Source organism: Pyrus communis, chromosome 7, assembly GCF_041283825.1.
Source record: "Pyrus communis isolate YQ-2024b chromosome 7, ASM4128382v1, whole genome shotgun sequence".
Lineage (NCBI taxonomy): Eukaryota > Viridiplantae > Streptophyta > Magnoliopsida > Rosales > Rosaceae > Pyrus > Pyrus communis.
Window position 1 is genome coordinate 5,404,466 of NC_142571.1, and position 17,838 is coordinate 5,422,303.

A 17,838-nucleotide genomic window follows, 5' to 3' on the forward strand; every position below is an offset into this window, starting at 1 on the left:
CCATAATTCTCAGAACGGGATGTGACATATGACGTGACAAGATTGGTTAAAAATCATATCTGAAATTAAAAATAATATAAATTTGTATTATTTTATAAATAAATAAAATAATATTTTAATACAAATTGACTAGACTCTTGCTGAGCTCATTTTTTAGGTGTAGAAATACAGTTGATCAATTACTGTTCATTGAAGTCAATTACTATTTATTTGGGTGGAATAAATGAACTTTGGGCCAACTTTTTTTTTTTTAGGAATTGGAATTGCTCTAAAAAATAAAAAAAAGCCAAATTAAACAGTAAAAAAAAGTTCGAGGAAAATTAGACCTTTGTACGTAGGCAGATTGTTTGTCCTTCTAATATGATGCCCACTCTATGCCCTTCTATTTTGTACGGTAACGATTAAATCACGTTAATATTTTATATTAATTTTTTTTATTAAGATAATAAGATAAAATATAATAGGAATATAAAATTCCTCTTTTTATATTCCTCTTCAACGTGCATCACATCTCAGTGTGGAAATTGGAATCATGACAGCGTTTGGTAGCTGCGTTTGGTAGCTGGTGCGGACAGTGGACTTTACTGCCACTTTGGTCATTGTCCAAGCATCCACTCTTTCTTATCTTTTTTTCTGTTGGGACATCTCCATTTGCGCATAATATCTTCCCTCTCAGAACACCTGCATAAAGTTCATCTCTTCATTTCCACGTAGTATCAATGGCTGGTGCTATAAGCTCCATGCAGCTGCTCGACACTTCAAGCTCTTACCGATGTACTTATCATGTGTTCTTGAGTTTCAGAGGCGAAGATACGCGTAAGAGCTTTACTGATCACCTCTACCGGGCTTTGGAGTTGGCAGGAATCCACACCTTTAGAGACGATGATGAAATCGAGAGAGGAGAAGAGATAGCAGAAGAGTTACATAAAGCTATAAATGAGTCAAAAGTATCGATAATTGTCTTCTCCAAGAACTATGCTTCCTCGCGGTGGTGCTTGGACGAACTTGTTAAGATCATGGAACGTAGAAGAAGTGATGATGAGCATTTTGTTTTGCCGGTTTTCTATGATGTGGATCCATCCCATGTACGGAAGCAGACTGGAAGTTTTGAAGAATCGTTTCATAGACATAAAGAGCGCTTCAAGGAGGAGATGGACAAGGTGGACGGGTGGAGAAGAGCACTTAGAGATGTTGCAGATCTGGCAGGGATGGTTTTGGGAAATAGGTAATTAATTTTTTTCCTGAAAAATTTCAATTTGAAAGTTTTAGCTTTTGATTAATTTTGACATGGATGCTTAAAAGTATTATATAATTAATTAGCCAAAATTTTTGTTAAAAAGATTCATTTGTTTAATACCCTATATTCAATTTGCATTAGCAGGAGTTTACCATATATTTTCTTTCCAACGGATGATACATCATCAAATTAATTCACTCTGATCCATCAGGAAAAATGAAAAAAAAAACAATCTAATTGTGCTTTCTATACTTTGATCTGATTTATAATTCAAAGGTACGAGTCGCAGTTTATCCAAGATATTGTTAAAGAGGTTGGAAATAAATTGGATCCCAAAGCATTGAACGTTGCACCGTATCCTGTTGGCATAGAAGATCGTGTGCGAGGCATAAACATGTGGTTACAAGACGGATCAAATGATGTTGGTGTAGCTGTGATATGTGGAATGGGTGGAATTGGCAAGTCCACCATTGCCAGAGCTGCCTATAACCTCAACTGTGCAAGATTCCAAGGTAGCAGCTTTCTTGCAGATATTAGAGCAAGTTCAGAACAGCCATATGGTCTCGTTCGCTTGCAAAGGAAACTTCTTTCGGACATCCAAAAAGGGAAAGCAAATAAAATATACGACATAAATGAAGGGATAATGAAGATCAAACATGCTGTCTGTAACAAGAGAGTTCTTATTGTTCTTGACGATGTGAATGACTTGGATCAATTTAACGCAATTCTTGGAATGCGGGAATGGTTTTATCCAGGAAGTAAAATCATCATAACAACCAGGCACGAGCATTTGTTGAAGGCACATGAAGATTATACAATGTTCGAGGTTGAAGAATTGAATGAGAATGAATCGCTTGAGCTTTTCAGTTGGCATGCATTCGGACAAGCCCAACCTGTTGAAGGTTACATGGAACTTTCGAGACCAGCAGCGCAACACTGTGAAGGGCTACCATTAGCTCTTCAAGTTTTGGGATCCTCTCTATCTGGGAAACTAGTAGATGTATGGAAAAGTGCTTTACAGAAGTTATGCGAAATTCCCGATGACAAAGTTCACAAAGTTCTTCGAGTAAGCTTCGATTCTCTACAAGATGATCATGACAAAAATATATTCCTCTATGTAGCCTGTTTCTTCATTGGAAAGGAGAAGGATTTTGCAATTACAGTACTGGACAACCTTGACTTTTGCACGAGGATTGGAATTCAAAATCTGGTGGACAGATGTCTAGTAAAAATCGATAATGAAGACAACAGGCTGGCTATGCATCACTTACTTAGAGACATGGGAAGGGGAATTATTCGGGAACAATCACCTCAAGATCCCGGACAGCGTTGTATAGTGTGGCATAAAGATTCCTTTAATATTTTGAGAAAAAGAACGGTAAGAAAAACATGACTTTCGCTTGTATGTGTATTAAGAGTTATGTTGCGTGTCTGGTTACTTATAGAATGTTGCGATTTGTTTGCAGGGTACGGCAACTGTTAAAGGCCTCATGCTCAACCTGCCTGTGTTGATGGAAGATGAGTCTTTGAAGCCATTATTTGGTAAAAGTAACAAAAAACGATGCAATGTTGAAGATTATGAAGGAAATTTTTCAAGACGTCGTCGGCTTGATTTCTTTTCTTGGAAATCAATTGCAAGTAACTTTTCTTCAACATACTCAACTCCTGCATCAAATGATTTGAAGTTCAGAACTGACGCATTTACAATGATGAACAATCTTGAACTGCTCGTGCTCAATAATGTAAGCATCTGTGGAGGCTTCGAAGATTTTCCAAAACATTTGACATGGTTGTCTTGGAGAGGGTTTCCTTTAAAATCGATACCAGCCATTTTTTGTATGGAAAATCTAGTTATTCTTGACTTGCGGAATAGCAGCCTGCAACATGTTTGGAAGGGAACCAGGGTACTATACTACTACTCTCTCACTCACACACACACACATGCTAATTAATGAAATCAATTATATTCATGGAAACTAATTGCATCTCTCCTTTACAGTTTGTTGGTAGAATGAAAGTTCTTAATCTCAGTCATTCACACAGCCTTTTGACAACCCCTGACATCTCGGGACTTCCTAACCTTGAGAGATTAATTCTTAAAGATTGTATAAGTTTGGTTGAGGTTGATGAGTCTATTGGAGACTTGGAGAAACTTGTTGTTTTGAATCTAAGAGACTGCAAAAATCTCAGTAGGATTCCAACAAGTTTTAATAGGTCGGGATCTCTTCAAGTTCTCATTCTTTCTGGTTGCTCCAAGCTGGGTAATGCAACAGAGCAGGTCTACTCAGGAGCTAATGTTATGAAGAAATTCAATATGTTATCAGCTAACTTATGGCAATCATTAACGTCGTGGGTATTACCAAGAAAAAATCTTGCATTGACCAGTTTCTCATTCAAAAGTTTACCACATTCTTTGGGAAGATTAAGTCTTGCCAACTGCAATCTATCAGAGATTTCTAGTGATCTTGGTGCCCTATCGGTGTTGAAGCATTTGGATCTATCTGCAAACCCAATTCCAAACCTACCAGAAAACATGAACGGTCTTCACATGCTCCAAGAACTGCTAGTAGAGGATTGCACAAAGCTCCAAACACTTCCGGAACTTCCACCAAAATTAAAGACATTGGAAGCAGGTCGGTGTAAATCATTGAAAACAGTAACAAATTTACCAAACGCCTTTGAATCATTGAGTAAAAATTTTGATGAATGTGAGAAGTTAGTTGAAATTCAAAGCTTGTTCGAAATAAAACCGTTGAGAAACGTTGACATAGAAATGATCAAAGATGTGGGCCTGTTTAACTTGGAATCCACTGAAAGCACCGAAGTGGAAATGATCAACTACCTGACATGTACAACCAAGAAGTGTTGCCTTCAGGTTCTCTCTCTCTCTCTCTCTCTCTCTCTCTCTCTCTCTATCATATATTGTTGTTATGGTTATAATTTCTATGGCTCAGAGGCTAGTTGTTCAAATGATTATGGTAGGAGAGATTATCAACCTTAGATAAAATACGTTATTTTGAGTAAATAAGTAGATATATCGATCACGTAAGAAAAACAAAATTCGAATCCGACTCTGGGGTGTAATGATTGAGCGATTTTATCCAAGTCTGAAAATCTAACTGCTAGCTTGTAGTTATTTGAATCTGTCATCTCCGTGAAACAGGTACTGAAAGAATGCGGCATATTTAGCATTTTCATTCATGGGAGCAAGATTCCAGATTGGTTCAGCTGCAGGAGCATGGGTAACTCGTTGTTGTCGATTTTCGTACCTTTACATGTTAATATCAAGGTCCGAGGCTTAAATGCATGCGTTATATACACACGACTCCCTGATCGAAGCGGTGGTGTACATGTTGCCAGTGAACACTTTCTCAAAGTGAGTAATGAGACCAAGGGTCGTATGTGGACCTATTCCCCTGTCGCAATGGGTCTTCCAAAAGAGAACGAAGACATGTTATGGCTAAGTCATTGGGTGTTTGGAAATGATGAACTGGAGAGTGGGGACGAAATACGGGTTTCTGTGAAGTGCGGTTTGTGTGTAAAAGAGTTTGGAATCGAACTTGTGTACGAGGACGAAAGTAAGGGTGAGGGTGTTCGATCAAATAATGAAGATACAACACAAAGTAATGTTGTTGCAGGAAATGTCACAGTGTCGGATTCAATGTACGAAATGTGGAGAGGCAAGTACTTTCTTTGTAATCATAGGCTTCGAACCCATCAAGCTCAATTCAGAAGGAGACAAGAGAACCCAGCTTTTGCTGATTTTTCATACAAGCCAGGGGACTCCTTTTATTTGAATGGTTTCTTATTCAAGCACGAGGTTGACATTGCTAAGTACCAACTGCAGTATTTTAGAAGAGCATTGACTAATTAAGCTATCCAATTTAGGTGTTGCTTATGTAATTTACGTTACGTAGGCATTGATATGTAATTAGGTTTCATTCTCTATAATCTGTCTTCTAATTGCCGCCCCTTGAATCTACTACGATTGAGATGAAATAAAATGTAGAGAGAAATTTATATGAAACAAGTTAATGACATCGGTCTCTTTTGGACTATAATATTTTTTTCTTGGCTTTTCGTCAATAATTAATCTTCCTTCCCAGAAGTTTATTCGATTACTAAGGCCAGTTTGCAGGCTAGCAGGATAATCTTACCTTTTTCCAGTGCAACAGCATATGTTGATAAGGGATTCAAATTATATACATTCTCTGATATCAAGTTCAATGGAATTCTTGTGAGTTTGCAGCATCTTTGATATTCAACGTGTCATGGAGATCATAAAATGACATCAAATTTTTGACTTTCCATACAAGAATGCCTTTTATGCAGCGGCAGCAATAATCAGGTAACTAGCTTCTCTCTCTCTCTCTCTCTCTCTCTCTCTCTCTCATGTTTTGTTTTAAATTGTCATTTCTGCAAAGTGCAGATATTACAGAGCAGAAGAGTAATTTATCGTTTGCAAACTTATTGGTTAGCTATAGTAGCTCTTTACCTTCATGTTTAGGTACTAGCTTGTGCACTTTCGATACAACAAGCTTCTGTCGAGTACAAAAGTGCAAAGACGATGGTTTTAACGTATGACATGAGTGCCTAGCTTCAATAAGACATCATTGATGTAGGAACTTTATATTTGGTCCAGTTATTTGTAACATGTTGGAACTTCTACACACAACTGTTTCCCATATATACATCTGTCGAGTTGTGAAATATTGGCCGATTTCCTCATATGTATAGTGTATCTTCGTATTTGGTAATACATCTGTGTAATAATTCATGGGCTCGTTTGGTACTCTTGATTGAAAGAATGGATAACCAACTAAACTAAAGGTATGTTAAAGGGAGAAACTATAAAATTATAACCACATAGAGAATAAAAGATGGATTACTCGATGAAAAAAGGTTATCCGTTCCAATCGTTTTTAAAGGTGGTGGGATTAGAAGGGATGAATTTCCTTCAAAGCTAATCCTATCCTAATCCCTCCACATGAAAATTCATTCATTTCACGTTCAATATACATTGAAATTTGAGAGCTCTCCATTCCAATTCAATCATGTTTACCAAACGAGTCCTATGTCCATACATGACGGGATCTATATATGTAATAAACTAGGGGCAGTAGTTTTTGACATGACATGACCAGACACGAACCTAACACGAGATTGACGGGTTAGCAGATTTGAGTTAACAAACAAGGTTTTAGTTGAGTGATAAGGCTTGTGTTTTAGTCTAGTGATCAGGTATGGGGTTTTATATATTCCTCGAGGTACCTATCTAGCGACTTACTATGTGTTTTTCTTTTTAGCCTCTTAAAAGATTGTAGGGTTTCTACTTAGTATTAAGGTACGGTGGTATTCTTCTTCACTTGTAAGTGATAGGTCATTAGTTTGAATGTCATGAATGAAGAGTTCGATACTAATTTATTCTCCACACCTTACTTGTAAATATATTAGCATTTGCGTTTAAGCCACACAAAAAAGGACAAATGCAGTGGACATGAGGAAACTTATATGTATGCGGTCAACCTTGCGAAATGAACAACATGTCAACATGTAATTAATATATTCCTGTCTTCTAGTCTTTGGAAACAATTGAAGCTTGAAAAACAACAAAATACATGTTGCCAATGGGGAAAAACTGCAAAATGTAAGCTCTTCATCATTCATTGCTAGGTCAATGGCTGCTGCTATAAGCCTTACGCGGCTGCATGATGCTTCTTCTTGCTTTTACCGGTGTAGCTACCATGCATTCTTGAGTTTCAGAGGTGAAGATACCCGCAAGGGATTTTCTGATCACCTCTACCGAGCTTTGGAGCTGGCAGGAATTACCTTTAGAGATGATGATGAAATTGAGAGAGGAGCAAATATTACAGCAGAGTTGCATAAAGCAATAAACGAGTCCAAAGTATCAATAATCGTCTTCTCCAAGAACTATGCAACCTCTAGGTGGTACTTGGATGAACTTGCAAGGATCATGGAACGAAGAAGAAGTGATGATGGACATTTTGTTATGCCGGTTTTCTATGATGTGGATCCTTCCCATGTCAGGAAACAGACTGGGAGCTTCAGAGAAGCATTTTGTAGACACGAAAAGCGTTTCAAGGAGGATATGGATAAGGTGGAGGAGTGGAGAAGAGCACTTAGAGATGTTGCGGATCTGGCAGGGATGGTTTTGGAAGATAGGTAACTACTTTCCGAAAGTACTAGGCTTTTCTTGAATTTAAATTGACATGTTTTAAAGTCTTATAATTATGAGATAACTATCAGCACACTCAATTTACACTAGCAAGAGGTTCTCATACTGATGATTGTAGACATCGAAATTTCAGTAAAAAAAAAAAATGTTCACCAATGCATTAAAGTTTTGACGTGTCAAGGCATACATGGCATACGCCACGTGTTGTACAAATTGTACACATGGCGTGTGACTCAACAAAATAGGAAGAAATACCCTTGAAGGATTAAACAAGTTTTTCTTCTCATTTTGGGCAATGACAAAGCAAGTACATTTCAATCCATTGAGGATCAAAACAAGTTTTTCTTCTCATGTTGGGCAATGACAAGGCAAGCACACTTCAATCCATTACGGATCAAAGCAAGTTTTTCTCATTTGGGCAATGACAAAGCATACACATTTCAAGTTTAAAATGGTGTTAAGTGGGAAATTAGGCCATAAGTTAGACCACTTCAAGTTTAAAATGGTATTAAGTGGGAAATTAGGCCATAAGTTACACCACTTCAATTTCAATATTGCATTAAGTGGGAAATTAGGCCATAAGTTAGACCACTTCAAGTTTAAAATGGTATTAAGTGGGAAATTAGGCCATAAGTTACACCACTTCAATTTCAATATTGCATTAAGTGGGAAAATTAGGCAATGGTGCTTGGAAAGGAAAAAAATATTTTGTGGTGGTGATTCATTCTCAAAGCCTATAAATAGGCTTCTCCATCAAGGTATCAAGCATCAACCAATTCACAAATACATTTCTCTACTCCCAAATTGGAAGAGAACTCCCCAAATCCTTGAAGCTTTGAAACTCTAAAGCTTTCAAGCAAATCCCGAAGGATCAACAAAGCTCTCTTCGTTCTTCGTTAAATCCTCTTTCAAGATCAAGCCCCGACGACCCTTGAAGAAAGTGTTCATCCGTTCATCCTAAGCTCAAGCCCCAACGGCCCTTTGGATCAACAACCTCAACAAATCCACACATCCAATCGTTCTTCAAGATGAAGCCCAAAAGCCCTTGAAGAAATCCACACAACCATTATTCAAGATCAAGCCCCGACGGCCCTTGAAGAAAGTGTTCATCCGTTCATCAACTGTTCATCCTTAGATCATGCCCCGACGGCCCTTTGGATCAACAACTCATCCACAAACCTACACCCTACGAAGATAGAATCAGAGGACCAAATTTGAGAGAGATCGTAACCCCAAAATCATAAACACAAAAATATTATTTTGTACACGTTATTCTTGTTTCTTGTTTCAAGGAAACTTTCGTGTTCACAAATTTGGCACGCCCAGTGGGACATCTCTACCTCTCATCTCTATCCTCAAATCATCGAAAAACGCAAATGGCATCAAGAAAGGATCAAGATGTTCCTGCAATCAAAGCAAAGAACAAGAACATCATCGCCGCAAGTGGTGATATTTCGGGCACCATAACCCGAAGTAAGGCAAGAGCTCTTTTTGCCGCGGCTTCCGCCCCTGCATTAACTCTGTCAAAGGAACAAGAGCACCTGAGGCACGAGCCTGTGATCACCCTAGCCTCGCTAAGGGCATCAAGAGGGGAAAGCCCGAGGAAATACTCAGAGTCCCTGCTCTCCGGCGCTGATTCGAGCGGCAGTACAACCATGCAAGTCATGACCACTGGAGTAACTTCAATCGAGGAGCAGCTAGCTCAGATGAATGAAGCAATCGCAAAGCTCACACGGACTGCAGAGGAGAAAAACTTGCAAACCGCCGGACTCATCAACCGTCTGGAGGCACAGCATGGCGTCAAAATGAAACCAAGCTCTCTTCCAACTAAGAAGACCGAAGAAGGCTTTAACCCAAATGCCTACGAACTCATGTCAAAGGCTAGGCATGACTTTGCTTCCTCTTCAAATCTTGGAAAGAAGGTTTCAAACACTGTCAATGACAAAGATCGTGACCTCACCAAGATTCAAAAGAAGTTGAAGGAGCATGATTACGGAGTTGACAACAACAAAGCTGGACTTGGCTTCACACCAAATGCACCCGTGAAGATTTCAAGCAAAGTGAAGAAAGCTAGCGCTCAACACATCAGCGTGAGCATTGAACAAGACCAAAAAGAGCCTAAACCCGCCCCTCGGACGTCAATCTTCGATAGGATGAGCCATTCAAGCTCCAGAATTTCAGTGCTTAATCGCATTGGTAGTCAAGGCCGAACCTCTGTCTTCAAGAGGCTTAACGCGCCAACATCCCAAAGCTCTGTTTTTGAAAGGTTGTTAAAGCCTAAGAAACAAAGCAACACAACTATCTCTCCTCTGCGACGATCAGCTTCGGAAAGATTTGAAGATAATGAGAAGCCTTTTGGAAAGAGGAAGACAACACCAAAGGAAGAAAAGTTTGATGGGTTAGCAGAAAAAGGCGACGTTCGAAGCTTGATTCCTTCAAGGATGAAGCGCCAAGCAATCCTAGAGGTCGACACAAAAGGACCACTGAAAGTAAGGAGGCGCATCATCGTCCACACTGGCAAATCTTCATGCCAACAAACCCAAGAGGACGGCACTGAAGATGAAATCCCTAAGAAAGATGTCACTTCTGGCTCTTTCGACTCAAAGTCTTCACCTCGACTGTTGGGGGCATGCTCCAAGTCAAGTGAAATTGAAGGATGGACTCATGTCACTCCGAAGAAACTGCACGAGAAACATATGTCTTCTCCACAAGTGCACCAATCAGAAAGGAGGGAAAGCAGCTTTCGCCAACCTCCAAAGCAATGTGAAAATGTTGAAGATAAGAAAATTTCAACACAAAGATCGTTCATGCGCGATCTCTTCTTCATAGAAGACTTATTCAATTTCTCGATCAAGGCTCCTTGCTATGAAGATTGTGAGGAATGCCTTTCGAAGATCGCTTCGAAGAAATTGGACAAGCAGCAACCATCTTGTCCACAAGCTCCTTGTCTGCACGAGTTGAAACTGCAAACGACACCACAAGCTCCTCGTTCGCACGAGCCTAAAAGGTGACAACAAACGCTCCTTGCCTGCACGAGCTGAAACTGCAAACGGCACCAAAACGCTCCTTGCCTGCACGAGCTGAAACTGCAAACGGCACCAAAACGCTCCTTGCCTGCACGAGCTGAAACTGCAAACAGCACCAAACGCTCATTGCCTGCCCGAGCCAAGAAACCTGCACGAGCTGAAAAGTCTACAAGGACGGCTAGCCTTCATCAGACGCTTCATCTCCAACCTCGCAGGGCGTTGTCAACCGTTTAGTCGCCTTATGAAGAAAGATGTTCCATTCGTATGGGACAAAGCATGCCATAATGCTTTTGAAAGCATAAAGAAATATTTGTCAAGTCCACCTGTCCTGGGGGCACCTGTGCCCGGGAAACCACTCATATTGTATATTACTGCTCAGGAAAGTTCAATCGGAGCACTCTTGGCACAAGAGAATGAATCCCAAAAAGAAGGAGCATTTTACTACCTTAGTCGAACTCTCACCGGCGCTGAGTTGAACTATTCCCCAATAGAAAAGATGTGCCTCGCTTTGGTGTTTGCCATTCAGAAACTCAGACATTACATGCATGCTTACACCATCTACTTGGTTGCTAAAGCCGACCCTGTCAAATACGTTATGACTAAGCCAGTCTTGACAGGGCGACTCGCTAAATGGGCTTTGCTTCTTAATCAATATGAGATCATCTACGTCCCAGCTAAAGCCGTCAAGGGACAAGCGCTAGCAGACTTCCTTGCTGATCATCCAATCCCGGCTGATTGGAAAATCTCAGACGACTTGCCTGACGAGGAGGTGTTCTACATCGACATCTTCCCAACATGGACGATGTTCTTCGACGGATCCGCACGAGCAGACGGAGCGGGGGCAGGAATAGTATTCATGTCGCCACAAAGGCAAATACTACCTTACTCCTTCCAACTGAATGAGCTATGCTCCAACAATGCTGAGTACCAAACATTGATCATCAGGCTCCAAATGGCGATCAACATGGAAATCACAGCTCTTGAGGTATATGGTGATTCCAAGCTCATAATCAATCAACCCTTAACTGAATATGAGGTGAGGAAAGATGATTTCGTCCCATACTTCCGGCTAGCGACCCAACTGTTACAAAAGTTCGAAGCTGTGACACTAGAACATGTGCCGAGAAAGGAAAATCAAATGGCAGACGCTCTCGCCAATCTAGCCTCGAGTATGACACTAGGAAAAGATGAAGTTGCAGACGTGCCAGTTTGCCAAAGGTGGGTGATTCCGCTCGTTAATGAAATGTCACTAGATGATACAAATGTCATCTCAGTACTTCCAGTCGATGCTGAAGAGTGGAGACAGCCGCTGATCGACTACTTAGAGCACGGAAAGCTTCCAGATGATCTCAGACACCGTTCCGAAATACGTCGACGAGCACCTCGCTTCCTTTACTACAAAGGAACACTCTATCGACGCTCTTTTGAAGGAGTGCTCCTGAGATGCCTAGGTGAGGAAGAAGTTAATCTAGCCATGGAATAAGCACATTCAGGTGTGTGTGGGGCACATCAGTCTGGACCAAAGCTACATTTCCGGCTTAAAAGAATGGGTTACTACTGGCCGAGCATGGTGAAGGACAGCCTGGAACACGCCAAAAGGTGCCAAGCCTGCCAATTCCACGCCAACTTCATACATCAACCGCCTGAACCATTACACCCTACAGTTGCTTCATGGCCGTTCGACGCATGGGGATTGGACGTTGTAGGACCAATTACGCCAAAGTCATCTGCAGGGGAAGCTTACATCCTAGCTGCAACAGATTACTTCTCCAAGTGGGCTGAAGCCATCCCTTTAAGGGAAGTAAAAAAGGAAACTGTTGTTCGTTTCATCAAGGAGCATATCATCCACCAATATGGGGTGCCTCACTACATTATCACTGACAACGGAAAGCAGTTCTCCAACCGACTCGTGGACGAGCTTTGTGACAAATACAAGTTCAAGCAGCACAAGTCTTCCATGTATCATGCTCCGGCCAACGGCCTCGCGGAAGCATTCAACAAGACGCTGTGCAACCTCCTGAAAAAGGTAATCGGCCGAACAAAGAGAGATTGGCATGAAAGAATAAGTGAAGCACTTTGGGCATATAGGACTACACATAGGACTCCTACCCAAGCTACACCTTATTCTCTCGTATATGGCGTAGAAGCTGTTCTACCGCTCGAAAGTCAAATTCCCTCACTAAGGATGGCTATACAAGAAGGCTTGACTGATGAAGAAAATGCAAAGTTGCGCCTTCAGGAGTTGGAAGCGCTGGATGAGAGAAGGCTCGAAGCTCAACAACACTTGGAATGCTACCAAGCACGGTTATCCAAGGCATTCAACAAGAAAGTCCGCCCAAGGTCTTTCCAAGCCGGAGATCTCGTGCTGGCATTGCGTAGGCCTATCATTACAACTCATAAGACAAAAAGCAAGTTCACATCAAAGTGGGATGGACCCTACGTAATACAAGAGATCTACACCAATGGCGCCTACTTAATCATGGCAGAAGACGGGTTGAAGATCGGCCCCATCAACGGCAGATTTTTGAAGCGCTACTACCCCTAAAGCAAACGCACCACGCTCCTGGCCCGCAAGAGCATAAACTGTGTACGGCAAAATCATCAAAAAAAAAAAAAAAAAAAAACCATCACTCATTTGAACTACGTCATGACTTGATCCTTCCTCAACCAAGGGTACGTAGGCAACTTGAAACTTCAAAACTTAAAGTACAGTCACATCATCAAAATTAAAAAAAAAAAAAAAAAAAAAAAAAAGGGAAATAACACATCTTGGTGATGTATATGTTTTATCTGTATTTAGCACAATACACTAAATAAAATAAAGCATGTTCATTGATCTCCGAGAAATTACAAGTGCGTACAAAAAAAAAAAAAAAAAAAAAAAAAAAAAAAAGATGGAGCTTTCATAAAGGTTGTTCACGTGAAGCCCCACTACTTGGGAAAACTACAGAAGCGGGAGGCATCAAAGAAGAGGCCTCAATACTTGGTGGAACGCTAGATGAGCCAGAAAAAAGGTGTCTCTGGAAGAAAGCAGCAAGCCTTTGACGGTCACTTTGAATTCGACCACTGGATTCTTGCAGCTCATCAAGCTTCCTCTTCATGCCCGTCAAATAGTTATTTGCAAGCACATGCAAACTTCTATTCTCGTGCTTAAGCTGTTTGATCTCTTGCTTAAGAGTTTCCACCTCCGCCATCAATGATTCCACTTGGCGGGATCGAGCAAGTAGGCGTTGGCCCATGTTGGACACAGAGCCTACGCACTGAACACTGAGAGTTAGGGACTCTTGAACGGCCAACTCATCGGACCGTTCTGAAAGCAGCCTACTATCTTTTGGAGTGAGGAAGTTCCTAGCTACTATCGTAGCTGTTGTTGCGTCCTTCATCACAGAATCTTCACCTGTCAAAGGGCCATTAGAAGATAAGAAAGAAGGGCACCATACATTTACCTGACGCGGCGCACTCGGATCACTGCTGAGACTCAAATCTAAGCAAATGTTAGACGGGTCAGCCATTGTCAAAAGGTTAAAAGAGAAAGGTGGATAGAGTAAAAATCAGAAAGGGCCGAACACGATTTTCACAAACGGGCGATCTTCAAAGTGTGCATGTTGGAGGTGATCGATACCTCTATAAAAAGCCAAGGCGACACGACCACCGATTAAAAAAACCGGATTTTCCTGCGTGAAGTTCGGCGACGCTTTCGCGGCTTTTCAGATAACGCGTTCAACTTTGTCAAAAGATCTATGACAAAGTTGAAAACACATGAAGGTTATCATCCCAACTACGCGCCTTTGCCAACAAGGGTGGTGACAGAGCCGCACCCGTGACTACTTTTTCGAAGAGGCGCTCGCTCAGAAATCGAAGAGACACTTGTTAAAAAATCGAAGAGACGTTTGTCGACAAGGGTAAAAGAACAGTACCACCACTTGCTATTGGGAAATCCCTATATATGTCGACCTTCATCTTTTATGGCAAGGCAGACCTAAAAAAAAAATGCCCAACTCTTCCTCACCTCTGAGGGCGCACTCCCAGCAAAGCCTCTCGAAATACTCAATTTTTTTCTTCTTCCCCAAAGAAGATACCAGATGCCTGGAATACAGATGAGGCAGGAGGAAACAATACATCGAAGCATGTGGAGACAAGCACAACAAATATATGTGCTGATTCATTCGCTGCTTCTTCAAAAGCAAAGGTATCTCATATCATCAAGGTCAAAAGCAAAAGTATCTCATATCATGCTCTTTCCCTGTTTTTTTCTTTGTCCTTGTTCTTACTCGCATGGCAAAGTGAAAGAAGCAATCAGCCGGTACTTGGAGTCAGTCTTCCGATCTGGAACCGACTGCCTGGAATCTATTCCCTGGTTGCTTACCTAGCGTTGCTCTCGAGTAGTCATCTTCGACGGTTGATACACTTCCAGAGAAGGGACCACTTCTGCAAAGGGGAGCAAGTAAGGCAAGTGAAAATGATACATTAAAGCATGTGGAGACAAGCAACAACTGCATATGCTGAGCTATCCTCTAACCCTCTTCAATACGAATTGGAGAGATTGAACAAAGAAACAGAAAAAAGGAGTAAAGCTCAAACCTTCGGGGGAGACCAAAAGAATCCTGCTGCCCAGTTCAAGAGTAGCACAAAGGAAAATCAACGATTGGAGGAAACCAGAAAATCTTCCAGTCGAACTCAAGATCAAGCCTCGATGGCCCTTGAAGAAATTTCCAGCCCAGTTCAAGACTAAGCCTGTGGAAAATCAACGATTGGAGGAAACCAGAAAATCTTCCAGTCGAACTCAAGATCAAGCCTCGATGGCCCTTGAAGAAATTTCCAGCCCAGTTCAAGACTAAGCCTGTGGAAAATCAACGATTGGAGGAAACCAGAAAATCTTCCAGTCGAACTCAAGATCAAGCCTCGATGGCCCTTGAAGAAATTTCCAGCCCAGTTTAAGACTAAGCCTGTGGAAAATCAACGATTGGAGGAAACCAGAAAATCTTCCAGTCGAACTCAAGATCAAGCCTCAATGGTCCTTAAAGAAATTTCCAGCCCAGTTCAAGACTAAGCCTGTGGAAAATCAACGATTGGAGGAAACCAGAAAATCTTCCAGTCGAACTCAAGATCAAGCCTCAATGGCCCTTGAAGAAATTTCCAGCCCAATTCAAGATCAAGCCTCGACGGCCCTTGGGTTGACATCTACATTAAGGGACTTCAAAACGCATCTTCTACACGTGACAAGCACATGTCTACGACGCGCCTTGAAGTGGGGGCATTTGTAGACATCGAAATTTCAGTAAAAAAAAAAAAAAATGTTCACCAATGCATTAAAGTTTTGACGTGTCAAGGCATACATGGCATACGCCACGTGTTGTACAAATTGTACACATGGCGTGTGACTCAACAAAATAGGAAGAAATACCCTTGAAGGATTAAACAAGTTTTTCTTCTCATTTTGGGCAATGACAAGGCAAGTACATTTCAATCCATTGAGGATCAAAACAAGTTTTTCTTCTCATGTTGGGCAATGACAAGGCAAGCACACTTCAATCCATTACGGATCAAAGCAAGTTTTTCTCATTTGGGCAATGACAAAGCATACACATTTCAAGTTTAAAATGGTGTTAAGTGGGAAATTAGGCCATAAGTTAGACCACTTCAAGTTTAAAATGGTATTAAGTGGGAAATTAGGCCATAAGTTACACCACTTTAATTTCAATATTGCATTAAGTGGGAAATTAGGCCATAAGTTAGACCACTTCAAGTTTAAAATGGTATTAAGTGGGAAATTAGGCCATAAGTTACACCACTTCAATTTCAATATTGCATGAAGTGGGAAAATTAGGCAATGGTGCTTGGAAAGGAAAAAAATATTTTGTGGTGGTGATTCATTCTCAAAGCCTATAAATAGGCTTCTCCATCAAGGTATCAAGCATCAACCAATTCACAAATACATTTCTCTACTCCCAAATTGGAAGAGAACTCCCCAAATCCTTGAAGCTTTGAAACTCTAAAGCTTTCAAGCAAATCCCGAAGGATCAACAAAGCTCTCTTCGTTCTTTGTTAAATCCTCTTTCAAGATCAAGCCCCGACGGCCCTTGAAGAAAGTGTTCATCCGTTCATTCTAAGCTCAAGCCCCAACGGCCCTTTGGATCAACAACCTCAACAAATCCACACATCCAATCGTTCTTCAAGATTAAGCCCAAAAGCCCTTCAAGATCCGCTCATCCATCAACCTTCAAGATCAAGCCCAAAAGCCCTTGAAGAAATCCACACAACCATTATTCAAGATCAAGCCCCGACGGCCCTTGAAGAAAGTGTTCATCCGTTCATCAACTGTTCATCCTTAGATCAAGCCCCGACGGCCCTTTGGATCAACAACTCATCCACAAACCTACACCCTAGGAAGATAGAATCAGAGGACCAAATTTGAGAGAGATCGTAACCCCAAAATCATAAACACAAAAATATTATTTTGTACACGTTATTCTTGTTTCTTGTTTCAAGGAAACTTTCGTGTTCACAATGATATTTCATCAAATTATTGCAACAATGATCTTATTGTTCTTTTTGTACTTTGATCTGATCAATAATTCATAGGTATGTGAACAATTTGGATCAATTTAACGCAATTCTTGGAATCAGGGAATGGTTTTATCCAGGAAGTAAATTCATCATAACAACAAGACACAAAAATTTGTCAAGGGCACGTGAAGATCATGCAATATTCAAGGTTAAGGAATTGAATGAGTATGAATCGCTTGAGCTTTTCAGTTGGCATACCTTCGGACAATCCCATCCAATTGAAGGTTACATGGAACTTTCGAGACCTGTTGTAAAACATTGCGGAGGGCTTCCGTTGGCTCTTCAAGTTCTCGGGTCTACCTTGTCTGGGAACGAAGTAGATGTATGGCAAAGTGCATTACAAAAGTTATACGAAATTCTTAATGGCAAAGTTCAAAAAATTCTTCGAATAAGCTATGATTCTCTTCAAGATGATCATGACAAAAATTGATTCCTCCACATAGCCTGTTTCATCATTGGAAAGGAGAAGCATTTTGCAATTAAAGTACTGGACAGCCTTGACTTTTACACGAGGATTGGAATTCAAAATCTGGTTGACAGATGCCTCGTAAAAATAGATAATGAAGACAACAGGTTAAGCATGCATCACTAAGCATGCATCACTTAGAGACATGGGAAGGGGAATTATTCGGGAAGAATCGCCTCAAGATCCTGGAAAACGTAGTAGAGTGTGGCATAAAGATGCCTTTAACATTTTGAGAAAAAGAACTGTAAGGAAAAAAAAAAAAAAAAAACTGTTCATTTTTAGGTACATTTGCAATTGTGTTGTGTGCCATGTTACTAATGGAATGGTCTGATTTGTTTGCAGGGTT

At 40.8% G+C, this 17,838-nt stretch overlaps 2 protein-coding genes across 3 annotated transcripts; both read left to right on the top strand.

Moving 5' to 3' along the window:
- The first annotated feature begins 504 nt into the window (after positions 1 to 504).
- Positions 505 to 5,298, top strand: LOC137733945 (disease resistance protein RML1A). The gene is made up of 5 exons (XM_068473166.2): positions 505 to 1,225; positions 1,514 to 2,615; positions 2,704 to 3,141; positions 3,237 to 4,112; positions 4,401 to 5,298. Exons 1-5 carry the CDS (start codon positions 720 to 722, stop codon positions 5,109 to 5,111), a joined length of 3,633 nt encoding a protein of 1,210 aa, XP_068329267.2. The 5' UTR covers positions 505 to 719; the 3' UTR covers positions 5,112 to 5,298.
- Positions 5,299 to 5,428: 130 nt separating this feature from the next.
- Positions 5,429 to 17,835, top strand: LOC137734181 (disease resistance protein RPV1-like). Of its 2 annotated transcripts, none has more exons than XM_088697762.1 (3): positions 5,429 to 5,585; positions 6,911 to 7,420; positions 17,042 to 17,835. In XM_088697762.1, the coding sequence occupies exons 2-3, from the start codon at positions 6,915 to 6,917 to the stop codon at positions 17,454 to 17,456; spliced, it is 921 nt and encodes a 306-aa protein (XP_088553888.1). In that variant the 5' UTR covers positions 5,429 to 5,585; positions 6,911 to 6,914; the 3' UTR covers positions 17,457 to 17,835. The 2 variants fall into 2 exon arrangements, with proteins under 2 accessions (XP_088553888.1, XP_088553889.1); XM_088697763.1 differs by having other exon boundaries at positions 17,087 to 17,835.
- The last annotated feature ends 3 nt before the right edge of the window (positions 17,836 to 17,838 follow it).